This window comes from Rhincodon typus, chromosome 5 (genome assembly GCF_021869965.1).
Source record: "Rhincodon typus isolate 14 chromosome 5, sRhiTyp1.1, whole genome shotgun sequence".
NCBI classification, from domain to species: domain Eukaryota; kingdom Metazoa; phylum Chordata; class Chondrichthyes; order Orectolobiformes; family Rhincodontidae; genus Rhincodon; species Rhincodon typus.
Genome location: NC_063336.1, coordinates 86956792 through 86982682, shown reverse-complemented (window position 1 = coordinate 86982682; position 25891 = coordinate 86956792). Strand labels below are relative to the sequence as shown.

General features: G+C 39.9%; 1 protein-coding gene across 1 annotated transcript in view; it reads left to right on the top strand.

The window, feature by feature from the left end:
• Positions 1–25028, top strand: part of LOC109926987 (pecanex-like protein 2) — a 166917-nt gene extending 141889 nt beyond the window's left edge. Inside the window, 5 exon segments of the mRNA XM_048597091.1 lie at positions 5788–5932; positions 10845–11075; positions 12284–12558; positions 16841–17010; positions 22541–25028. Of these exon segments, the coding sequence (XP_048453048.1) occupies positions 5788–5932; positions 10845–11075; positions 12284–12558; positions 16841–17010; positions 22541–23097 (1378 nt within the window). The 3' untranslated portion in view covers positions 23098–25028.
• Positions 25029–25891: the final 863 nt, after the last annotated feature.

Genomic DNA, 25891 nt, shown 5'->3' with positions numbered 1-25891 from the left:
TTGGATTGGCCATGCCAAATTGCCCATTGTGCTCAGGGATGTGTAGATTAGGTGGGTTACTCTGAGGTTCAGTGTGGACTTGTTGGGCCGAAGGGCCTGTTTCCACATTAGGGATTCTATGCTATACCATGCAGAGTGTTTGCAAAGGTGGAAATGAAATTAGTGGAATTATGAACGTTGACTTATTTTATCAGTTATTAGTGAAGTGAATCAACATTGGTGTGCTCAAAAGTAGGTTTGGTTCCTAGTTGTTACAGGCTATTTTAACATGGATGAGACCATATATATGTCTGATTATTGCTCAGGTTCAGAGCGGAGTCATTCTAACTGTGAGCTATTTAGAAAGGCTGAAGGAGATAGTAGGAACTGCAGATGCTGGAGAATCTGAGATAACAAGGTGTAGAGCTGGATGAACACAGCAGGCCAAGCAGCATCATAGGAGCAGGAAGGCTGACGTTTCGAGCCTAGACCCTTTTCTGATGACCCTTTCCAAAAAATAAGATTAAGGACACATGTAATAGAGGTTTTTGAGTTTGAGGCATTAGTAATGTAAATAATTGTAGATTACTTACTTCAATACTTGGCAAGCACAGTATAAAGTTAACAAAATTCAACTGATAGTAGATAGGAGAGAAGGATGCTGAGCAAGATATGTTCAGTGCTTCCCAAACAATTTCCCATCATCAACACATGTTTGAGAATTGCCAAGACCCCAAACCAAGAGACTAGGAGGATGGGGGCTTGGAGAAACATCTGAGCGGCAGGAGAAAAAGCTGTTTCATTCATAGGGATTTTAAGTAAAAAGCGTGTAACCTAGTTTTTCAGGCCTGCAAGATCCAGCAGTTACGCCATACCTATTGTTAATAAAACTGTACAATTTAAAGAGGCCTTGCTTCAAAATGCCCTGACAGCTGCATTGGGACTGTGGAATCCTGGGAAAGTACTTGATTGTGCAGGCATTGGTTTCTGAGCTGATTAAATTTACCTCTGATTGAACAGTATTCACGGAGTTTACATCGCACAACCTTCTCCTGCCCTGATTCACCCTCCCACTCTCTGCTGCTGTTTGTTGCCTGGTATGTCAGCCATGGCTACAATCATACATTGGCAGCTCCATCATTGTGCAAAACCCCAATATCATAAATAAAAACAGTAAAATCTGTACGTACTCAACAGGTCTGACAGCATCTGCAGAAGGAGGAATGAATTTAACATTTCAGGTTTGTAACCTTGCTTCAGAATAGTCCATTCAGTACCTGGAATTTACCAGTTGGAGTGCATGAGTGCCATTTTGCACCCAGTACTGTTGATGGACATCTACCTAGATCCTTGAGGTTAATGGAAGATAAACTGCCTCAATGATTGCCTCCAGCGTTGGTTTACAGGAGTGTCAGGGAAATTAACCTTTGATTCTCCAACAATCTAAGACAGATAACATCTCTATAACAAAGCCAAATTCTCCTCAGTCTGTGGCTTTTTTCTGTAAAATGAGGGCATCTTCCAATCTGCTACTATCATACTAAATATTCCCTTCCGCATGCATGGGCCCAGTGGCTAAGCTCATTGTAGGGTACTAAACACTGATCGGCATGTCTGACCAATAGGTTTCCAGCCCAAGACACACAATGGCCTTCAACATGCCTAACTGTGTGCGTGCAGCTTATTGTAAGGAATATATCTGGGCGAGGAATCCCTGCAACAATATCAAGCAGACAGATCGAATAAACTGTTTAACCACAAGATAATTTGCATGGAAATATCCACAGATATGAACAAAAGCATGTTTTTTAAGGAACATCTTTAAAAAAAGGAAGGAGGGACAGAGAGATTTAGGGTGGAACTTAGTGCACAGCCACCAGAAATGGAGAGATTATAATCAGGGCTGCTCAAGGGAAAAATGAGAGATTACAGGGGGACATGGGTAGGGCTGCAGGAGATTACAAAGATAGAATAGGCAAAGTATGTAGGAATTTGAACATCAGGATGAGAAATTTAAGATAAATTACATTGTGAATTAGCAAATCTGACCACTGATCAGAGCAACAATCAGCAAATTGGCTATTTTTCCTCTATGGAGAATATGACTGTTATCATAAAATCTGCTGTTCATCAGCGGCTGTATGCACGCTGACAGATTGTTTGTTGACCTTGTAATTTTCTGTAGCTCCCAGATGACAGTAGGACAGCTGTTCAGTTTAAAGATCTGGTTCATACTGCTATCTTCTACATGAAAGGAAATAATTCCTTGCAAGTCCTGTGTCATTTTGCTTTTATTTCCTAGGATAAAAATTGCAATACAATTGCACAATCTTTCCTAGCTCTTTTTCTTTCTTGTCTTTCCATTTAATAGATGTTTGTTTTTGTCCCAGACTTCTCTTTCCCAAATTCTTTTATGAGTTTAATGAGTCAGGAGAAAGGTAAATACGGGCAGTGAGCTCAACGAAGATTACAAGTACAGCATCAACCAAGGCTTAGAAGGCAGCGCTCTTGTCAATATATCATCAAAGCAATTACAGTAGAACTAGCATTACTGCAAAATAAAATTCTTTAAAACACGTAAAATATCAAAGCATGTTAGGAAGCTGTAGTACCAGAGATAGTACTGCTAAGAAAATTTAATTTTAGAGATGGACCAAATAGAATACAAAATTGGTCATCTGGAGAAAATGACTTGTCCTTTAGCTATAGAATAGCTTCTAAACACGATACTAAATCAGAAGCTGAACAAGTACATACACTCTATGCAATTGCAAATTCAGCAGATGATGTGAAAGCATGCCATGGGGTAAAAGGAACAACGTATACATTTAAAGAGGTCCTGAAAACTTTGATACTTATTTCAACCTCAGAACTAATTCAATCCTTGCAAAACCAAGGCTCAATTGAAGAGTTCAGCATCTGGGAGAATCTACAGATTATTTAATTCATAATCTCTCCAGTCTAGTAGGGAACTGTGACTATGGCCACTGAATTGTTGTAGACATTACAATAAGCTGTCGTATGATTTGTTGCAGTTAAAGATGATCTGACTCTAGGGAATGTCATTCAAATTGTGAATGAGTCGGCAACATAGATCACTGCTAAGAGCAGAAATCAAACTTGGAGATCATCAAAGCCATTTAATTCTTAAGGTAACAGCAACAAAGAGACATGTGAAAAACCACTGTAGCCACAGGATGGACATCACACATTAAAAACCCTTGCCAACATGTGGAGCAAAGAAACATCAAGTGCGAGCAATGTCTAGCAATCAAAACTGAATGCAATTAATGTAAATCACTAGATCATTTTCAGAAAATATATGAAAGCAGGACAAGCCACAGGAAAGCAAGAGACCAAAGAACTACACACGCAAAGAGATAAATGATAGAGTACAATCTTTAGTAGAAGATAAGTGCAAAGACCTCCTATGGGAAATAGATTACCCAAATCTAGCATTTTGGCTGCTGATATTTATGTCAATAGGAATCTCTCAAATTTCAATTTATACATGTGTCACAATATTATCAGATAGCGAGCCTTGGTTGAGAAACACCGTCTACAACAAACAGAAGTCCCACAACATGGTCTTGGGCATAGCACTTAATGTTCAAGGTGTACTACAAGCAACTCTGCAACATAGAGTACACCAAATACTAAAGACCTGTACGTGCTTCACAATTAGGAATTCTTGCTCCTGAGCAGGAAGGCTTGATTGACTTCAATATCATTCAAAAGGTGAAAGGGATTAAATTACGCCCGGTCAATAAACACCTCGACACGAAGTCTCCTTAAATTCATAGCATCAGATTAGTTAAGTTGGAATAAGAAATTGGTTTAATACTATCGATAATATGGAAAGCTGTGACAATACTGGCTTGCTGGCAATATTTTGCACTGCTTTCGTCTTTAGAGAATGTTAAGATTCCAAGAGCTAGCAATGTCTGCAAGGAAGCACAAGCAAAGAACTAAGTAATGAACAGGGTAGCCCATTACAGGACACTGAAGAATCTGCAACCAAATTGAGTCGGATTGCAACACAGCTTAGTGAACAACTAGTGATGATAAATTCTATTCGTACATTAGAAACTGATATGACTCAGAGGATACAAGTTCAGGTCAACTATCTGACCACTTTATCGTCCGGGGAGAATTGTCAATAACAGTAAAGGGGATCATGCCAAGCAAGAATAAATATTCAAGTAACAACATTGAGAACGTGAACAAGTTGTTTTACCAACAGTTCAATTACTGAGTGCTGATGAGAAAGTCCAAACTAATCAGCAAGTTGAAGTAATAGCTTGATCTACTTCAGCATTGATCTTTGGATGGATTGAGAACAAAAATCCACTCATACTGATATGAAGATGTGGTGCGTGCAACTGTACGGGAGCCATCACTGAGAAGGGACCAGCAATGGCCCAGATTTCAGGATACAGTGAAGAAATAAAAATTGCCCTGCTTTAGCAGGGACGATGTCCTCCATGAAAGAAATTCAAGAAGTTAAGAGCACTCTAGTTCAGAGGGAATTACAGACTTCAGATCATCAGAAAGTCGATCCAAAACAACTATCTTCTCCCAACAAACTACCATTCTCCCCAGTGCAAAGAGGACATGTTCAGGGACAAAACTGAAACCTCTATGTAGTTTGAATTTGTAAAGTCAAAGTATTGGGGTAGATAGAGTAGTGATATGTATAATTACATAACCAAATATAAAACAATAATGTAACAAAAAGGAAAGCTTGGGGGTTAGTTGTTGTATCTGGGTCCGAAAGAGTCAGAAGGAATTTATACTTGACCAAATAACATTAGCACCACACACTCTGATGATATCATGAGGAGCAGAAGCGAGTATGAAAGTATCTGAAGATGGTGAATGAGTCCAACCTGAGACAGATCATCCCAATAAGCTCTGTGATAATGCACAAAACATATTGATGCATGACCAGGTAACTACTCCCCACACACTAGACCGCGAGGTCTTTGAGGAACGTATAACCTGGAAGATATTGGTGGGAGTGCACACAACAGGTTCAAGTCCAGAGATCTGAACCCCATGATCCAGACTGACACTCCCACTCTTACAACAGGAGTGCTGCACTGTCAGTTGGGCATCCTTCAAACAAGTTACTACACTGAGTTCCCCTCTGCTCCTTCAGATAGACAGAGATGGCCTTCACTGAACACTGTAAGAATGAATACAAATGAAGTATCTGAATTATAGGTGGTGGAGGTGAATGCTCAAAACAGATTTGGGTGACTGTCTTGTGCTACTTTAATGGCAAAGGAAGAATTACAATGATGATTATAGAATGGGAGGTATTGAGAGGCCATCCAGTTCCTTAGACCTATTCTGACTTCGAATTAGACCATTCCTGGTCTGTACCTCAGCATCATTTATCTGCTGTTGCGCCATATATCTCGATACCTTTACTCAACAAAAATCAATTCATTTTAAACTTAAAATTTTGAATTGTCTCACAGCCTTTTAGATGAAGGAGCTCCAAACATCTGCCACTTTTTATGTGTAAGTGCTTCTTGATTTCACTGGTGTTTGGTCTGGCTCTGAACTTAAGCTGTGGATAGGGAGGTTAATATCTATTCCTCTTCATTTTTAAGTTGTTTAACAATACTTGGTAATAGCAAATAACAGTTGCATTTTTTACATTGTTTATGTGATTCAATTTATTGGATTCATTTTTTCTGAAGGTTTTGGGAACAGATTGTTGAGGAGATGATTATGTTGTCATTTTTGGATTAATAAGCATGCTCCAGTCTGGACTGAATTCTGCACATGTCTTTACAGCTTGGAATCATTTCTGTATGGCCTGCATGCGTTATTTAAAGGAGATTTTAGAATCACCGCCAAGCAGGAATGGATCTTTGAAGACATAGATCTGCTGCATAAGGTCGTTGCCCCAGGAATCTGAATGTCCCTGAAGCTTCACCAGGTATGTTAACTGTTCAGATGCTCTGTAATCAGGGTGAGATACATTGATCAGGCACATCAGAAGCCTCAGGGAAACAATGAAATATGGTAAACTCTCCACAAGAATTGAGTAAAGCTTAACATAGCTAACTGCCTTATACAACAATAAATGTAGAAGCTCATAGCACAGAAACATGCCATTCAGTCATCATGCTCTTCAGGTTCAAGAGCTATTTGGCTAGACCCACTCACATGATCTTTTCCCATGATCATACAAAAGGTATTTGAAACATTAGTGAAGATATTTCACAGACCCGCCTGCTAGATAGGACACTACAGGGTCACATTCAGTCAGACAGAACTTCAGACACAAATCCATAACAGGGAGGAGGCCACTGCGGGTTTACTCCAACTCATCACTGTTGAGAAAGTCTCCATCAGTCGCAACACAGTCCAGCTGAATCTCACCTTAAGGTAAGTGCCCAGGACTGACACTTTACTATCTACACCGCATTCATCCACCCCAAGGCAATTATAGGGGTATGGGGCCAGAGCAACCTGATCCCTGAGTCTGAGGTCTTCCTTCTTGCAATAGAATCGGAGCCTTATGTTGTACAGAGAATGTTGTTTGTGCTCCCCGCTGTGTCAGCAAGCATGGGAAGTGTAGCCAGTCCCCCCTCAATGTGTGAAAAACTTTTTTCTCTTGTATCACATTTACTCCTTTTGTAAAACTTAAATTGTGCCCTCTGGCTCTCAGTCCTTTTACAAATGGGAACAGGTCGTACCTACCTACTCTGTACAGACCCCTCATGATTTTGAAAATTTTGATCAAGTTTACTCTACGTGTTCTCCTCTCCAATTTCTCCAATCTTTCCTCGTAACTGAGGGTTCTCATCCTTGCCATAATTCTTGTACATTTCTTCTGAGGGCTAACAGTACACTCTGCAGGAAGGGATCAAAGGGTGCACAATCAGCCTTGATCTCCAGATCACTTTGTTCTGACATCTGTTGAATTTCATTTTTGGATTGTGGGCATTGCTGGCAAGGCTGGCATCTGTTGCCCATCCCTAGTTTCCCTGAGAGGTTAGCACTGCATCATTCAGAACTACTGATAGCAGCCAATTTGTTAGGTTACTTCCGCAGGCAAACTGATACACTACCAAAGCCATAAAAAGACCAGATTGGATAAGGACATGAGGTTTTCTTCCCAGAAGGACATTAGTGGAATGATGGGTTTTTGTGACAATTGGACAGCTTTGTGGTCACATTTATTGATCATGCTTTTTACTGCCAGATTTTTAAAGAATTGTGTTCAAGCTTTCAAACTATCCTGGTAGAATGGAACCCATGTTCTCTGGATTGGTCCAGTTACATATAACAATATGAAAGCATACTCTAAAGATTGAGGTGAAGGTAATGTTGGGTAATTTCCCAATTTGTTTGTACAACTTCTTCCCTCTTGCTGGAAAACCCACTTACTCTGGGTCTGGCATCAGCTACAGACACTACATGACATTTAATTGAAATAAGAAGGCGTTTCCTGTTTGCATTCCAAAGCTGTTTATACCTGCTACAGCAGATTTGTGGACTTTTACAGCAAAAAGGATCCAGTCTGCAAATTCCATGTTTCGTAAAGTATTCTGTAGGTTTAATTGTTAATATTCAAACATAGTTCAGGATCCTATCACGAATCAGAGTCATGCTGCTGGTCATTGTGCCACCTCTTCTTGTAATTCACTTATGAAAAGGACTTATTAAATCAAAACAGCAGTAAAGTATTGGATGATCTGTTGCCACATTGCACACTGTGAATCTCACAGACTGTATAAGGCACACATAGGAACAAAAACATTTAACCTCTCAATCCAGTTCTGTCTTTCAATGAGATAATAGCTGATCTGTCATATACCTCCACATCCTTAGCTTTTTCCTATATCCATCAATATTTTGGACAAAATATACCAGTCTCAGATTTAAAATAAACAGTTGATCAAGCATTAATTGTTCTTAGTGGAACAAAGTTTGAAACTACGACACACTTTTTAATTTTCATGTGTTTGCCAATTGCACTCCTGATAGATCTGGATTTAATTTTTAGGCTATGGCCTAGATCTCTGAATCAGAAGATAGTCATTGCAATAATGTATCCTGAAAGATGTGTTACCAGATGTTTCAAAAGTCCCAGTGCACCAAATACCAATGATTAGTCTGGGAGGTTTAAACTTAGCTGTATCTGGAATCCTCTGAAGGTCAACAACTCTGAAGGTTCCAATTCACTTACCTGGTTAATTATCCAGGAAAAGTCAGAGGGTTAAAACTTGCCCAAATCTGACCCTCACTAACACCCCCAACATATTTCCTAACCTGACCTGGCCCGAACCATCCCAACACCTCTCATACTCAACATTCAACTTGCCACTGACCTACTTTACCCCTCATCCATTTACCTGTCACCTACCTCTTCAACCACTTACATGCCATCTGTCCCCCACCCACTACCTGGCACCTTACTCACACCCCTTTACCCACTGATCTGCTGTCCTAACCCCTTGCCCACTGGAAATCTACCTCCTTAGCCACCCACCTGTCACCCTATCTCTTACCCACGGAAGCTTACTCCTTTACTCAATTCCTGGCACTCTAGCCCATAAACTCTGGCAGCATCTGTGGAAAGAAAGCATAGTCAACATTTTGGGTCCATTGACCCTTCTTCAGAACACTTTTTTGTTACTTTATACGTTAACCTTCTCTCTGTAGCATTTCAGTGAGATTTTGGGACATTTAAACTCTTCAGTTTGGCAGCTGTTGCTGTAAAAAATAGTGGATACAACATGGTTCCCCCAATGATCCTACACTTCAAGGATTCATAAGTGAACGAAGCCACACCACACACACCTGAAGCCTCCAGCATAGGATGTTAGACCCAGACATGTGGAATATGGTCGCACAGTAGGAAAGTAGGTGTGAGGGCAGCAATCCAACAGTGATCACTGCTTTCAAAAGATTCGGGCCCATGTGTCTCAGATTCAGCTTCCTCAACCAACATAAACAGTCTATTTTTATCTACCTATCTATTCCCCATAATACCTTGAAAATTAAATGAAATCACACCACATTCTTCTAAATTTCAAGGAATAAAACATTATATTAAGTAATCTTTCCTTGTAATTTAACCCTTGGAACGCAGGTATTCTGGGAAACTAAATTGCACTTCCTCCAAGGCCACCTTATTCTCTTTAAGGTGAAGTACGAAGAAATGCTCGCAGTACTCCAGGAGTGGAGCAACCTGGGCTTTGCATAACTTCTTCCCTCTTGCAATCTATGGCTTTAAGTATATAGGCTGTCCTTCGAATAATGTTTTTCAATTTTTTTATTGTACTTGTTTAAGACAATTTAATGATTTACCTATTTTCATTCAAGAATTTTTGAATCTTCACTGTATTTCTTGCCATCCTGTTTAGGAGTCATCATCTACCTTTTTACATATCCATGTTGGCTGTCTTTGAGCTGAAAAGTTTTCTGTAGCTGTTCAGGGTAGTGATTTCCCATCAACAGATGGGCTGATTCGTCTATAATTCCCGGGTTTTCTTTTCACGTTTCTTATATAACCCAGGGACATGATTAATTTCCCAATCTAAAAGAATGCTTCCCAAATGTGCTTTGAAAGATTATAGAACAGATATCTGCAATGTTCTCACCTACTCCATTAAAACTCTGAGATGATTTTCCGGTCCTGGATAATTGTTAACTCTTTAGTGTTATTATTTTCATTATGTTATTTTGCTTATTATAATTTTAGTGCAACTCTGTCCATAACTTGAGTTTTCTTGTGATTTTCAGCATGCTGACCCCGTCCTCTAATGTCAGTTCTGATGCTAGGTAATTTTCAACATGTCCACCATTTCCTAATTTTCAACATGTCCACCATTTCCTTATTTTCATTGACGGTATAGTCGTCATAAATTTCAAGGAGACCATGTTGCTTTTGACCACCTTATGTCTCCTTAAATAACTCTGAAAACAGTGAAATTTTTAAAAAATGTGACACAGTCTTGCCAATTCTGGCTAGACACTCTCTGGGAAATGTCGCATGACCTCCTACCTTTACTGTTCCTCCCCTAGATGCTACTATTCGTCTTTGAGGCAGGTCGAAAATGGCAGAGTCTGACACTATCCCCACTGCATCCCCAGGCCCAGGTACCGACTACTGATTCCTGCTTGTGCCTTGCGCCTTGTCTGGTGAGGACTAATCCTTGGGTATGACACTCCTCATCCACACTTCCTCCATTGTCAGCAGCACTGCAGCTGGTGATGATGTCCCAAACAACCCTCAGGCTCAACAGAGAGCAGCCTCAACCCAGCTCTGGAACCTGCTATCTTTAACAGCAATAGAATTGATGCCTTACAACCATCTGGCCACCATAAGCTACAATCCTCATCCACCCCCAACTGTCCCCTCAGACTAAAATTGTGGCCACCTACCAAACCCACCCACCCTGATTCGCTCCATATCAAATAACATTTTGCATGTCCTATTAAGAATTTCTGGATTATTTTCAGTAGTCACCTGGAGATGGTTGCTAATTCTGATAGATTCCTGGTCTGACTCACTACACACTTTGCAGGCCTGGTACACTACAAACTCAGTGGTAGAGAAACTGTGGTTGTAGAGGAGACTGAAGTCACAGAAACAGAGAGACAGCCTGAGGTCACAGACCAGACAGACAAAAATACTAGGGTGACCAGGAAGGGAAACATTGAGTTGACAAAGGGAGGAGGCTGTGAGCTAAAGGAAATGCGCTCTGTCTTTTCTGGTGGGAATCAAATATAGTGCAGATAAATCCGGTCAGTATAACAGCTGCTTGAGAGTAGGTGCTAGCCCCATTCTTAAACTGTTGACCCAAGGAATCAGGATGTATTTTTTTTGTGTCCAGGATCACTTCACTTCATCCGATGAATATGAGGACCCTGAGATTCTGTACAGTGCCATCAGCAGCCATGAGCAGACAATGGTCATCTGTCACGAAGGAGATCCACTATGGCGCCAGTCCATCCTGTCAAACGCAGAGGCTTTACTCGCACTCCGACATGTAGTCGATGATGGAGTTGATGAATACAAGATAATTATGCTCCATCGTCGTTATATCAGCTTTAAAGTAGTGAAGGTAGTCACTGTTAACATACTTTTCATTCAGATGTACCATAAAAGCTAGGGTTCTTTTCTATGGAAAAGAGGAAGGATGGTAGTGAACTAATTGATATCGATCTGGATAAGTGGGATGTGGGTGTTGCTGGCTGGTCAGCATTTATTGCCCATCCATAGTTGCCCTTGAGTAGGTGGTGGTGAGCTGTCTTCTTGAACCACTGCAGTCCATCTGCTGTGACTTAACCCAAAATGCTACTGGGGGGGCATTCCAGGATCTTGGCCCAGTGACAGTGAAGGATGATGAGTGGCTTGGAGAGGAACTTAAAAGTGGTGGTGTTTCCATATATCTGCTGCCCTTGTCCTTCCAGATAGAAGTAGCTACTGAGCGTCAGTGATGGAAGGAGTGGATGCTTGCCTCTGAGCAATAAGAGTGTAGATTTAAGTCCCACTTCAGAAACATGAACCCACAATCCAGTGTAACACTCCAATGCAGTGAGGAGTGAGTTCTGCATGTTGGAGAAGACATCTTTCAGACAAACCTTTAACCTGAGGACCCTTCTGCACTCTTAGGTGGATGTGATGGATTCTAACGCACAAATTTGAAGAGTAAGTGAGCCTTTCAGGCCAGTATTTATCCTTCAAACAATGTCACAAAAATAAATTTAATCATCTGACCATTATCTCATTGTTATCTCTGGGAATTTGCTGTCTGTTAATTGTCACATTTCCAACTTTGCAGTAGTGACTACACTTCAAAGCACTATGAGATGATTTTAGATCATGAAAGACACAATAGAAATGCATCTTTTTGGAGGTCTTTAAAATTGAGGATAGATGTAGAGAGCACGGTCTTCCCCACGTATGGAAAAGAAAACTAGGAGCTATAAATAAGGTTCAACTAATTTACACTGGTATTTATGTCTTTGAGTTGAGAAACATCCTTCTTCATCTAACCTTCTCAAGATGGACGTCTATTTCTTTCTCCCTCTTGTACTTATCTAATTTCTACTGAAATGTATCTGTACTGTTTGCCGTAACTAGTCTGTGTGAGAGTTCCACATTCTGTCAGTCAGGAATTTTCTTCTGAACTTGCTAATGGATTTATTACTTGTTTCATGTTCTATTTATGGTTCATCTTGCTTCCAAGATGAGAGGACTTTTCTTGTAGCATATGTTTTATTTATATTCATAGTACGATACAATATTGTACATTTTCTCTGACAATAGGTAAATAAAGAATGTGTGAAAGGTCTGTGGGCAGGACAGCAACTCGAGCTGGTGTTCCTCCAGAATCGCAACCCAGAGCGAGGCAGCATTCAAAATGCTAAGCAGGCCTTGAGAAACATGATCAATTCCTCATGCGATCAGCCAATTGGCTATCCAATTTATGTCTCACCCCTTACAACATCCTACGCTGGATCACACAAGCAGCTCAAGAATATCTGGGGAGGTCCAATCAGTTTGGAGAATCTCAACATGTGGTTCACTTCCAGGTGGCAGAAGTAATTATTAATCTATCTTGTTTCCCAGTCTCTTGATTCCAATAATTTAAGATTCTCATCTTTGTGTTCAGTTTCCTCTTTGTCTTGCCCCTTCCTATCTCTGTAACCTTCTGCAAATGCATGCTAAAGACTTAAAACAATTTTCTTTGGACTTTTTCATGTAACCATCTATTCACAGATTTCTTCACATGTAGTGGGAATCAGACTTTCCTGCCAATACGAATTGGTCCTTAGCTCTCACAAGAGACATTGCACCCTGTGAAGTGACAGCTGAGGTGGTGTTTAAGGCCAGGGTCATCCCAGCCACTGTTTTCCAGTGGGTTCCTAACTGCCGGATAGCAATTGCCGGCAGCTTCATCTTGGTCTTCCATCTTGGTGTATTGGTGTGTAAGCTGATATTGATTTTCTTCACTATTTCACTGGCATAGTTGGTCTCTTATTTCTCCACATTCCTATCTTCGTTGCATACTTCACTAGTGTTTCCAGTCAGTTCTTTGTCGAGTTATTGAGATCATTATAGGTCAGTAATCAGACTAGTTTTGGAAATCCCATTAGAGCATTGTTTACTGGTGTCACAGGGAAACTTAACTGCCACAGCATAAATCCTGTACATCAGCATGTTAGTCTCAGAATTGCAACATGGTTACAGTGCAAAAAAACAAAGCCCATTTGGCCCATTGTTCCTCCACCAGCTCTCTGAATAAGTAACTCAACTTATGTCATTCTCTTGCCTTCTCCCCATAAACCTGCACTTCCTTCCTTTACAGATGACAATCTAGTTCCCTTTTGATTGAACCTACCTCCACTACAGTCTCAGGCATTGTATCCCAGACCTTAGCCAACACATTGAAAAAAATGTTCCTCATGTTGCCTTTGCTTCTTTAACCAATAACTTTAAATGTGTATCCTCCTGTTCTTGATCTTTTCACAAATGAGAACTGTTTGTCCAAATCTCCTTTGTCCAGAGCCTTCATGATTTTGAATATCTTTATCCAACCGCCTCTCCAAGGAAAATAGTCCCAAGACAATCTCACCAGATTTTTGAATGGCATGCATGTTTTACGTATCAATCTCAAAAACAAAAACATACCATGCCTTACCTACAGTATCTGGAGACTTAATGTGAAAGTGAAGAGTTAAACATAAAAATTAAAGGATAAAAGTTGGAGGTGTGTTGAAATTAAAAAGTTGCTGGAAAGGTTTTGAACTTTACATTGGATGTGAATATAGGAAGTATGGTTACTAAGTTTGAAGATGACAATTGGAAATGAAAATTGATGGTGTAGCGGACAGCAAAGAAGGTTACCTTAGAGTATAATGGGACCTTGATCCGATGGATCAAGGAGTGGCAGAAGGAGTTTAATTTAGGTAAATTTCAGGTGCTAAACTCTGGCAGGGCAAATCAGGTCAGGACTTAATACACTTAATGGTAAAGTCCTGGGGAGTGTTGCTGAACAAAGAGGCCTCGGAGTACAGGTTCATTGTTCCTTGAAAGTGGAGTCACAGATAGACAGGGTAGTGAAGAAGGTGTTTGGTGTCTTGCCTTTGGTGGTCAGTGCATTGAGTATAGGAGTTGGAAAGTCATATTATGTGGCTGTACAGGATATTGGTTAGGCCGGTTGTGGAATACTGCGTTCAGTTCTGGTCTCCCTGCTATAGGAGAGATGTTGTTAAACTTAAAATGGTTCAGAAAAGATTTACAAGAATTTTGGAGGATTTGAGCTGTAGGGAGAGGCTGAATAGGTTAGGGCTATTTTCCCTGGAGCATTGAAGGCTGAAGGGTAACCTTATAAAGGTTTATAAAATTGTGAGGGGCATGGATAGGGTGAATAGTCAAGGTCTTTTCCCCAGGGTAGGGAATGCAAAACTAGAGGGCGGATGTTTAAGCTGAGTGGGGAAAGATTTAAAAGGGACCTAAGGGGCAACTTTTTCATGCAGAAGGTGGTGCATGTATGGAATGAGCTGCCGGAGGAAGTGGTGGAGGCTGGTACAATTACAACATTTAAAAGGCAGTTGGGTGGGTATACGAATAGGAAGGGTTTAGAGGGATATGGGCCAAATGTTGGCAAATGGGACTAGATTTATTTAGGGTATCTGGTTGGCATGGACAAGTTGGACCAAAGGGTCTGTTTCTGTGTTGTACATCTCTATGATTCTAAATTTGTGGATTTTTTTTTAGAACACAACCTTTTAGGTTCAATAAATGTCTACAATCTAAAGGATTTACAGTTGCAAAAGTTGAGAACGTGCAGAGGGTTTGAGTGTCAGGCTGCAGGGGCTGTGGCAGGAACGATGCCAGTATCAAATTGCTGAGAGAGAAGAATCATCATACTGGAGGCCAGACAGTCCATTAACAGCAGCGGGGAACAGAGATGGTGCTGGGAGGACATCACTCCAAATGTGTCACAACAGGATGTTGCTTTTTTGGGATCAGGAAGAATGTGCACACATTAGCTTTTTAATACAATGTTGATGTACAAGATAGGAACTTTGTAGCTATCTTCAGTAGAGCAAAGAATGTTGCCACTAAATGTAGCTGCAAACAGGAGGCAATAGTGATATTGGACTGGATAAAAGTAGATGAAGAGGCAGTTCAAAATACTGATAATCCTCAAAGTGGGTAAGAGGTCTAGTTTTTAGTGATCTACTTATTAAGAGTAGAAATTGTGGAGGCTGTGGCCAAAATTTTCCGATCTTCTAATGGATATAGGGATTGTACTGAGCAAAGCTGAATTACAAATGTTACATTCTGTTCAGGGAGAGCAGGCTAGATCCAGGAACTATGAGCCATTCATTTTAATATTGACGATGGGAAGGTTTTAGAGATGAAATTTTCCAAGAAAATTAACTGGCATTTGGAGAAGTATGTGAATAGAAGTTAATTTGAATTTGTTAAAGGAATATGATTTTTGACTAATTTGATCAAATTCTTTGATGAAGTAATAGAAAGAATGGAAATGGCTTATGTGGCTGATATACATTTAGGCCGTTTTCATCAAAGTCCCAAATTGCATTCTGTTGTTTTTTTTTGATATATAGAAATGATCTGGATGGGTATGGGACAGATGATACAAAACTCAGATACGTAGTGAAGAGTGAGGACAGAACAGACTTCAGGACATAGTCTGGTAAAATGGACAGACAGATGCTGGATGAAGTTTAGAGAATTGTGAAGTGATATGTTTTGGAAGGAAGGGTAAGAGAAGCAATATGAACAAAGTGGGACACTTTTGAAGGGGGTGCAGAACACATGGAGGTGGCAGTTGAAAAGGTTGTCCAAAAAAGCATTATTGGTTCCTTGACTTAATTAAAAGAGGAACAGAATATAAAAGTGATGAAATTATGCTTTAAACTTGAAAATAATACTTTAGGCCTCAGTTGGGATATTGTGGGCACATCTGGCATTACACTTTAGGAAGGATAACAAGGATTTAGAAAGGGTACAGAGACGTTTGCTAAAATAGTACGAGGGATGACAGACTTCAGTTATGTGAAAAGGGTGTGAAAGTTGGGAATCTTCCCCTTGGAGCAAAGAAGGTTAAGAGGAGATAGTAAAGTAAAAAGTAAATTAACAGAAGTAATTTCAAGTACCAGAAGAGTCAGTAATCAGAAGACACATTTAAAATGACTGGCAATAAATCCAGAGGTGAATGAAGCAATCTGAAATTTGTTGTCTTAGAGAGGGGTGGAAGCAGATTCAGTAGATAAGTTTTAAAAGAGAATTGGATAAATACTTTAAGGGAAAAATGTACAGGGATGTGGTAAGAGCTGGGCAGCAGGACTAATTGGATAGCTCTTTCAAAGACCTGACCTAAGTACAATGAGTCAGAGAACCTCCTTCTGGGCTGTGTGATTCTATAATTGTTAACTGTCAGACTTTTAAAGTTCATGAGCTACATAAACGAAAACATTTTGACTAAGTATTTATCTTAACCTAATGTCCTTTAATCTCCTGATAATAGAAGCTGAAAATGTTGAATGTTTTACTTGTTGCTGCATTAGATAGTACCCTTTGTTGACCATTAAAATGACTTCACCTCTTGCTTTACTCATGCTAATGTTCACCTTAATGTCTTTGATTCTATTTCTCTTTATACCGTTTATTGCATATTATACTTCTGTTGAGAATGAATTTCAACATTTGTGATCACCAGTGTATTTCAAACTAAGCAGTGCCCATCAGTTTATGAATTGTGATAATTTTTCTAGAGAGGCTGCAATTGCCCCTGTGGAACTAAATGTCCAGGTTTGACATCTGATATTAGTGTCTTCGTACCTCTAGATTGCGCAAGGGCTGTACCGGAGGTAACATTGATGATTCAGATTGTGGAGGAGCTTCCTCGGCTAGCAGCAACAACTACGCTGGGAACACAACTCAGAGCGTCAGCTCCAAGCAAACAACGGCCTGGAGGCCACACGCAGTAGCTTCGTTGACTGCTCACCAGGCCAGGGGTATATCAATCGGTGATAATGCCAAGATGTTGCCACGTTATAATTATTGTTAATTTAGTTCTCCTTCCCTCAGTGTGGAATCTTGTGCTGCTCTTAGGAGCAGGAAGCAAGGCAAGCAGAAAAAAAACTGGACAAGAAGCCAAAAATCAAATTCCAAACAGTGGGATTAAAGTTTGAAACTAAGTTCTCAGACCTTTAAAGGGCAGGTTGAGCTTCCTGATGAAAGGCATGAGAAGCCCCTTTGCTTGCATTTGTGCAAACCGTTGCTGTTAACCAACATGTTAGATCTCAGCTTGAGTTTTGTCACTTACTGGTTTTCAATGAAATAGTGCTGGTCACCGTGCTTTAGGAAGGATGTGAGGCTCCTTGAGATTGTGCAGAAGAGATTTATCAGAAAGTTTCTAGGGATAAGAGATTTAAACTGCAAAGTTAAATTAGAAAAGTTTTGGTGGCTTTCTTTGGAGCAAAGGAGACTTTAGAGGGGGTTTTACAGAGATGTACAAAATCATGACTGATTTAGATAAGAAAATATACACCGTTAGATGGTGTGACAGGGACTGGAGGACGCAGATTTATGATTTCAGGCAAAAGTACAAGGGAGCTGAGAGAGAAAACATTTTCTCACAAGTGGTAGTGAGCCGGAAGTCCCTGCCCACAAAGTGGCTAGAAGCAGGGCCCAGTAATTGGGGTTCTAGGCCCACTGTACTCAGGTTGGAAGAATCTCTGTGGTGACTGGATTGGGAGGACTGCTCGGGAGCAGCACTGGGCCCCATGATTTCTGTTCCTGCCCCTGGATGGAAGTGGCATCTATTGTTGGAAATTGGAAAGGAGATTAATTGGTTAGGCACTTGAGGGAAATTAACTTTCAGGACTATAATAGAACATAGAACATAGAACAGTACAGTACAATACAGGCCCTTCGGCCCACGATGTTGTGCTGAACTTTTACCCTAAGGTAGATAAGAGGAATGAAATAAATACTGAGAGCTGACATGGACTCATTTAGCTAAATAGCTTCTTTCTTTGTTGCAATGGCTCTGTGTCTCTCAGATTGCAAAGGTGCACCACACTAGTGGTTGCTCAGATGTGAAATGAGCAACCAGTGAAGGAAGGTAAACAAATGGAAGGGAGTTAGCAAAACTTTAAACAATTGGACTGTTTGAAAGCTGGGGAGATGAGGGGGTTTCTGGAATAAGAGATAAAGGGGGAACAACGCTGGGGAAGAGGGGTCTAAGGGATTACATTCTGAAGAGATGGGTTAAGGGGAGGGAGGTGTAAGCGGGAATTGTGAAGTCTGAAAGAAAATGTCATTGAAAAAATTCTAAAGGAGAACATGCAGCAAACTGGGAATTAATATTTTAAAAACAATGATATTTCAAATATTTTCTGAGCCAGATTATTTCTGGAGAAGTTGTTTTAAAGATTGTTAGTCTTTTGGGAGCTGCTTTCTGTATACATTAGTCTCTCAGCATGTGACGGAATTTGTAGCAGGAGGGTAAAGCACTGCATATGTTGTGAGGTAATTGACTGCTATATGTGACTGGGCAGATGATACAATTAGACAGATAAAGCAGCTACACTTCATTATGTGAAATGCTAAACTGCCCAGACCCAAAAGTTGCATAGAAAAGTATAAAACATAGAAACTAGGAGCTGAAATAGGCCATTCAGCCCTTTGAGCCTCCTGACCATTCAGTGATCCTGTATCTTAATGCCAGATTCCCACTTTCTCCCCATTCCCTTGATGCCTTAAAAAATTATAAATTTATCTTTTTTTCCCAAATATATTCAGTGATTTCAACACCGCAGTCTTCTGTGGTAGAGGATTCCATAGGTTCACTATCTTATTTGAAGAATTGTTTCCTCACTTCAGTCCTAAATGGGTCTACTCTGTATCCTGAGACTGTGTCTCCTGGTTCTGGACTCCCCAACCAGGGAAAACATCCTTCCTGCATCTCTTCTGTCCAGCCTTGTTAGAGTTTTATACGTTTCAATCAGATTCTCTTTCATCCTTTGAAACTCTAGTGAATACAGGCCTAGTCAATCCAATCTTTCTTCTTGGGACAGTGCTGCATTCCCAGTATCATCCTAGTGAACCTCCACTGCACTCCTTCAATGGCATATCCTTATTTAGGTAGGGAGATCAAAACTACACATTATACTCAAGGTGTGGTTTCACCAAGGTCCTGTATAATGCAGTAAGAAGTCCCTACTTCTGAACTCAAATCCTCTTGCATTGAAGGCCAATATACCATATTCATTCCTAACTGCTTTCTGTACCTGTCTGTCTTATTTCATTGACTGGTGCATAAAGAACACCCAGATTCCTTTGTACATTGATACTTCCCAATATATTGCTATTTTAAATAATACAGTTCCTTACTGTTTTTTACACCAGAGTGTATAAGTTAATATTTCGCCATATTGTATTGTATCTGCCATGTGTTTACCAACTCACTCAACTTGTCTAAATCCTCCTCTTAACACCAGCCAGTTTTGTGGCATTAGCAAATTTAAAAATGTTCCATTTGTTTCCTTCATCCATGTCATTTATATATTATCATGAATAGTTGGGCCCCAAACACTCATCCTTGCTGTAACTGCACTTGGAAGGAGACCCATTTATTCCCAGTCTCCATTCCTGTCTCTCAAACAACCCTCAATCCATGCCCAATATATTACCCTGCATCCTATGTGCTTTTGATGGGAACATTGGTTTTACTGCAAAAAGAGTCGGGCTCAGCATTTCACCATGTGTAGTCTGCTTGTTTATTCTCTTATTTATAAGGACCAACAAATATTGCCTAAGCAAATTGAGTCATGGACTTTTGCATGATATCTAACAGTGAAGGTGCCATGTAAAATTGACCATACCGTTCTACTCATTCAACGTCCCTGTAAAAAAAAAAAAAAAATTAGCAGCTACCTTTTAAAGAGTTCCAGTTTGAGTGCAGGACTTTACAGAATCCGGCCAGCATCTACATCTCCCACTTGGTAGCTGTGCTTTCTGGCATCTTCAATCCATGTACTGGAACTTTCTCCCTGTAAACCTCAATGTCTCTGTGTCTCCCCTCCTTTAAGATGCATCTTAAAACCAACCTCTTTTACCACCTTTCCCAATATCTTCTTGCATGATTTGTTATTGAATTGTGTCTGATTTATGATGCTATGAAGCACCATAGAGTGTTTTATTATGATAAAGGCCCTACTTAGCTTATAGAAATCTTAAAAAAAATTTCTTAAAAATGAGGGCCTCATTTTCAATATGGAATATGTTTTATGTAGCCATTTAAGGGAAAGGCCCTGGATAATTTAGCAGTGGATTGTGGGCCCAGTACAGATCAGACTCAGGCCTATGTCCAGCTCAAATGCTTTAAAAACAGAATGAAATAATAAAACAAAGTGCCCCACAGTCTCCTTTACTATTTATTTAGATCTGTGCACTTTTAATTTCAGTAGATTGTCTTTGTTGATCTGATTTTTTAAAATTTAGATGACCTATAATCTCTGGCAGTAAATCCCCAAATTCCATGGGTGGGGGACATCATGGTTTCAGACTTGGACTTGAATCACTGTATCCTTTTCAGATCTTTTGTCTATTCTTGAGTCTAAACAGTGTTCCCATCTGTGAGTTAACAAGATCATTTACACTTCTTTGTTTATTGTTATGAGCACATTTTGACTTTAGCAAGTATTGAGTAGCCAGAAAGTCTTTAGGGTAAGAGATGAACCATTTAGACTGAGAAGAAAGTGAAGTTCTCCTTGCAGAGGGTTGTGAATCTTTGGAATCTGTAATTTTAGAGGGTTTTGGATTTTAAGACTGTAATGAATATCGATTTTGGGCAGACTGGGAATCAAAGGTTGTGGGATTAGGGTTGCAAAGTAAAGCTGATGTTCGAGTTTAGCGGGGATGTCATTGAATTGTAGAGCAGACTGAAGTGCTGTCTCCTAAATTCAAATTCCTAAGAATTAGACAATTTTAAAATAAAAGAGGATATATCATGGTCTGGCCATGAAGGAACAGTGTACTTCGTCTTCCAAAAATATTTGTGATGGGTGAGTGGTAGTCTTTATTATTCCAATACTAATTGTATTACAAAAACATTAGCTAATTACTGATCAGAGATGGCACTGTCCCTTTAATAGATTGTTATTGTTTAAATTTTAATCAGTTCATCTTCAGGAAAGCAACAACTCCAGTCATCCAGTGTAGCAAGAGATGTTTCAAGGAAATATGATAACACTGACAGGAAGCCTCACAGTGGGAGCTTGATCACAGTAGCTACAGACAAGTGCTCTACACTGAGTACTGCAACATTAACAACATAACTGAATAAAATTTTCAAAAAAAAACCAAACAAATAACTTGATTTTTTTATAGATCAACTTAATGCAGTTCGACATCAGTGTTTCGAAACCTGTACAATATCTGCTGTATTAGCAAGTGTGTAATTGGGTAAAAAGCAACAGAGATACTTAAATTAATGAGCCAGTGATTGATAGAAACATAATATGAACCTCCTGGAGACTAACCCATACAGTTAGACTTCATCTGGAATATTGGCTTCATTGCTGGGCACTGCAACTGAGCCAGTCTGAATCACATTATTCAAGCTATTCCCATATTTGTTTTACACATTTATATAATTGACAGAGTTAAGTTTTTGATATTATTTACTTTTATCTGGATAACAATTTAGCAAGAGGAAATAAGTCTTTTTGCTCATTGAGAATGTAAATGTTATAAAACACACAATATGGAAATATTTTACATTTGTTTGCTGAGGTAGAAAGAGTCTACGTTCATATACATATGATCGCCTTTCTCACCGCACTTCAAAACATTTCAGATGTACTAGTGGTGGGCTTGTAAGTTCTTTTTAAAAGTGTCATCTCCAATCTATCTGAGAATAGTTTTGAAAGTTCAAGACTCTAACCTACAGCGTGATCACTACCCTAGATGTTCTTTGTTTGGACTTTTTGATATCTGCAAGGACATTAATGTATGGATATGCTAATGCTTGTACATAACTGAAATATTCAAGAAAGACCATGCTGTTTTGTTAATGTATCTTTCTCATGATGTAGGTGTCACTGGCAAGTTGGCACCTACTGTCCCTCCCTTTTACCCCTCAAGAAGGGTATGATGGGCCTTCTTAACCACTGAGGTGAAGGTGCTCCCCACAGTGCTAATGAACAGTGAATTTCAGCATCATGACTCACTGTAAATGAAGGAATAGTGAGTATATTTCCAGGACAGGAGGTGTGTGACTTCCACTTGTTGTCATTGTCTTCTAGAGATCGCAAGTTTGGGAGGAAATTTAAGTGATATATTTTCCAAATTTTCTTCATTTGATAGTCAACCGTTGCATACTTGCAGTTACCTAGCAGGCAACATCTAAATCTAGGCAGTGCAAAGAATACAAAAAGATCTAAGGCATTTAATTTAACTTTTGTCCAAGCATATCAGTTGTAAAAGTGTCGTTACAATGAATGAGTTACAATCCAATCTGTTGTTTTTGCATTGCAGAACGGAGGGAACAGAGGAGCTGTCCAGTGCAAGCTCGTTCATCTCCTTCAGAGATCCAGCGACCACCTGCTACAAGTCAGTCAGGGTCATTGCTAGAAACAGAGCAATCACCTTCACAGGCATCAACATCCATCCAAGGCTTTGTTCAACTGTCATTCAATAATTCAATTGCTTCTATGTTATCTGAAGTACCTCACCTTTCCACTGCCAGTCAGCTCAGTAGCCAGGGCCGTTCATGTACACAGAACAGGCGCAGCATCACCACCTCCTCGAGCTCTACCCTTAGCCTCTTGTTCGGGAAAAGAAGTTTATCCAGTGGACTTGTGATATCTGGGCTCTCAGCAGCAGAAGAAGGGAACACAACTGACACCCAGTCAACAAGCAGCGTCAACATTGCAATTGGACCATCAGTCAGCCATGGGAGCCAGATGACACGGGTAACACCACAGTTCTTCACCTCTACTCTAAAGGGTCTTTGTAAAGCTCATGCCCAGAAGTTACCTTTATTCACCTTTGGGACATGGGTGCCCTTGGCAAGGGCAACTACCTGTTCCTAATTTCCCTTTAAAAAGGTGATGATGGTGAACGATTGGTATTGGTACATCTAGAGTGCTGTTAGGTAGGCTCTGTGATTTTGATTCTGCCAATGAAAGAATGGTCATATATCTCTGAGTCTGGATGGTATGTCACTGAGATGGGAATTTGCATATTATGGCATTTCCTTGTACCTGCCCTTTTCTTTCCAGGTGGTCCACACTGAGAGTTTGGAAGGGACTGTTGAGGAAGCTTTGGTGAGTTGCTGCTGTACGTTTTGCAGCCACAGTGCTGTGGAGAAGGGAGTGAGTTTTCTTTGAGGTTACTTGGCCATGGAATGTGGGTGGCACTGATCTTGCCAGTTTTTATTGTCCACCCCTAATTGCCTAGAGGGCACTTAGGAGTCAACCAAATCGCTGTGGGTCAGGAGTCACATATAGACCAGAAAAGGTAAAGACAGCAGATTTCCTTCCCTAAATGACATTAGTAAACAAAATGGGTTTATAAGACAATCGAAAGTGGTTACATTATTGCAATTAAACCAACTTTTTATTGCAGATTTTTATTGAATTCAAATTTCACCAACGCCATGAATGAGATTCGAACCCATGCCGCCAGAATAGCCTAGAATTCTGGAGTTTGAGTTCAGTGACATTACCACTTTCGCACCATATTTATGGTGGGGTGCCAATCAAGTAGGTTGCTTTGTCGTCAGTTCAAGTCACTCTTTTGTAATAGGGATCATTTTGTTTGTTCTGCAGCTTACAACTGCATCACAGCTTGGGCAGACACATTGAGTACTTACAAGGATGGTGGGCAGACCGTCAGTGTGGCTCACCTTTCTCCTCTCAGCTGAAGGAGGGTGGGGATGGGTGAATGAAATGAGGGAAATGAAAAGTACCTCAAAATTAGATAAGTTGATAAAGCTCAGTGCCAATAATAATAACAGATTCCTGTAGCTATAATAACAGATCTGTTAGCAAACATAAATCACCTCAAATTGCTGTGAATCAAATTAATGCAGGGAGGAATTATGGCTCTCTTTTTGCACCTAAGACACTCCCCTTTGCTTCCCCTATCCAAATATTTTACAGTCAATGAAGTACTTTCTGAAATGTGATCATTTTTGTAATGTGGGGAAACAGCAATCTACATTGCATTACAGCTCACCTGCTGTGTATAAATTCAGACACCTGCCAGTCCTGATATGATTAGTGTGGTTTTCATGCATATGGAGACAGTGATGGGGAAAACTGAAATGAGAACAAAAATGTCAGATATATTGCAATCAGGGAAGAGAATATACATTTACATTGTTGTTTGTGTAATCATCAAACTTGGATATGTGGCTTCCTATCCTCTTTTCTGAAGCACTGATAAATATGGTGAGTAGTGGAGGATCCAATTCAGATCCCTGTGGGACATCACTTATCACATCCTAAAGAGATCAAAAAAGGCTTGTTGATCAAAACCCAACTACCTATTTTCAAGAAATATACAAAGTAGAAACAGACTACCCAGTCCAGCTCTTCCTCCACCCATCCTACTTCTTCCTATTTCTATTTCCTCATTTGCTTGTCCATCTTTCCCTTTAAGGCATCTGTGCTATTCGCCTCAACTACTTGTTTAGACAGTTCCACATATCCAATGATTGTTAAGTAAATAAATTTCTTCTAAATTCCCTATTGGGTCTTACACTTACAGCATGACTCGTAGCTTATCTTTGCCTCCTTTACTGAACTTCTGTATAGTTTATAACTTCCTGTTTTTAACTTTGATGCTGTTACAGAGGGGGAATAGCCAAACCCCCCGATAATTAAACTAAAACACAAGATCCAATCTGTTACGACACAGGGGCTCCCTCTAATAATTACCCCCTGGAACACCCAGAGAAGCTCGCCTTTCCCCTCATAATCTGTTAAAAGTTGTTAAAATAAAAGACAATCTCTGATCTCCATTTTACAAATAACAAGAAACAATTTATTTATTTAACCCTGAGTACTAACTGTTCCCTAACTTAACTAAATTCTAATGGAATGCTATTTGAATAAACACAAGTCCCATTTGTAGAAACCTGATTAATAAGAAAACAATAAATTAAAACTTAGTTTCCCCAAACTTGCGCAGACTCTGTCTCTTCTGGAACTCTCTGCCACAAATGCCATTCTTCTGCCAAGTCTGCTGTTAGAAGGATTTCTCTGCAGTTTCATCGGTGAGGTCTTTAACACAAACTGACGTGGTACTTTTGATGGGTCTTTTCAGAGAGCTTACGAAGTTTGTGAGAGCCAGGCTTAAACTACCTTTTAGCTGCAGCTGAATGTTGGCTCACTCTTTCGGATGGCAGTTGGCTCTCCCCCAATTTTCGAAAATGCCCTCATCTTTATTCCCATAATGACATAATAGTATGTCTCACGTAGGATTGGTTCGATGTTGTCAACACGCTCATATTTAAATTTAATTGGCTTCCTGTATCTAGGTGCTTGTTTTAAACTAATTGGCCGAATTCAACATCAAAACAAGACTTCTGTTTTTTCTGCCGTCAGTAAGGCTTTTTTTTTTGATACACTTGTTTCACTTTTTGAGACTATCTGTACTGGCAACCTCCAGATGCTGCTCACAGATATACTTTTTTTTAAATTCTCTAAGCACGCAACAAACTTACCCCTTATAGGGACTACACACTCTTTTCCCCACTATCATTTTTACCAACAAATTCTAGCTTCCTGCCTTCCAATTCACAAATTTTCACAACTTTGCAACAAAGCTGTACTACTGTTTTCTCTTTTACTCCTGTTCAGTCCTCCTTCCATATATTGC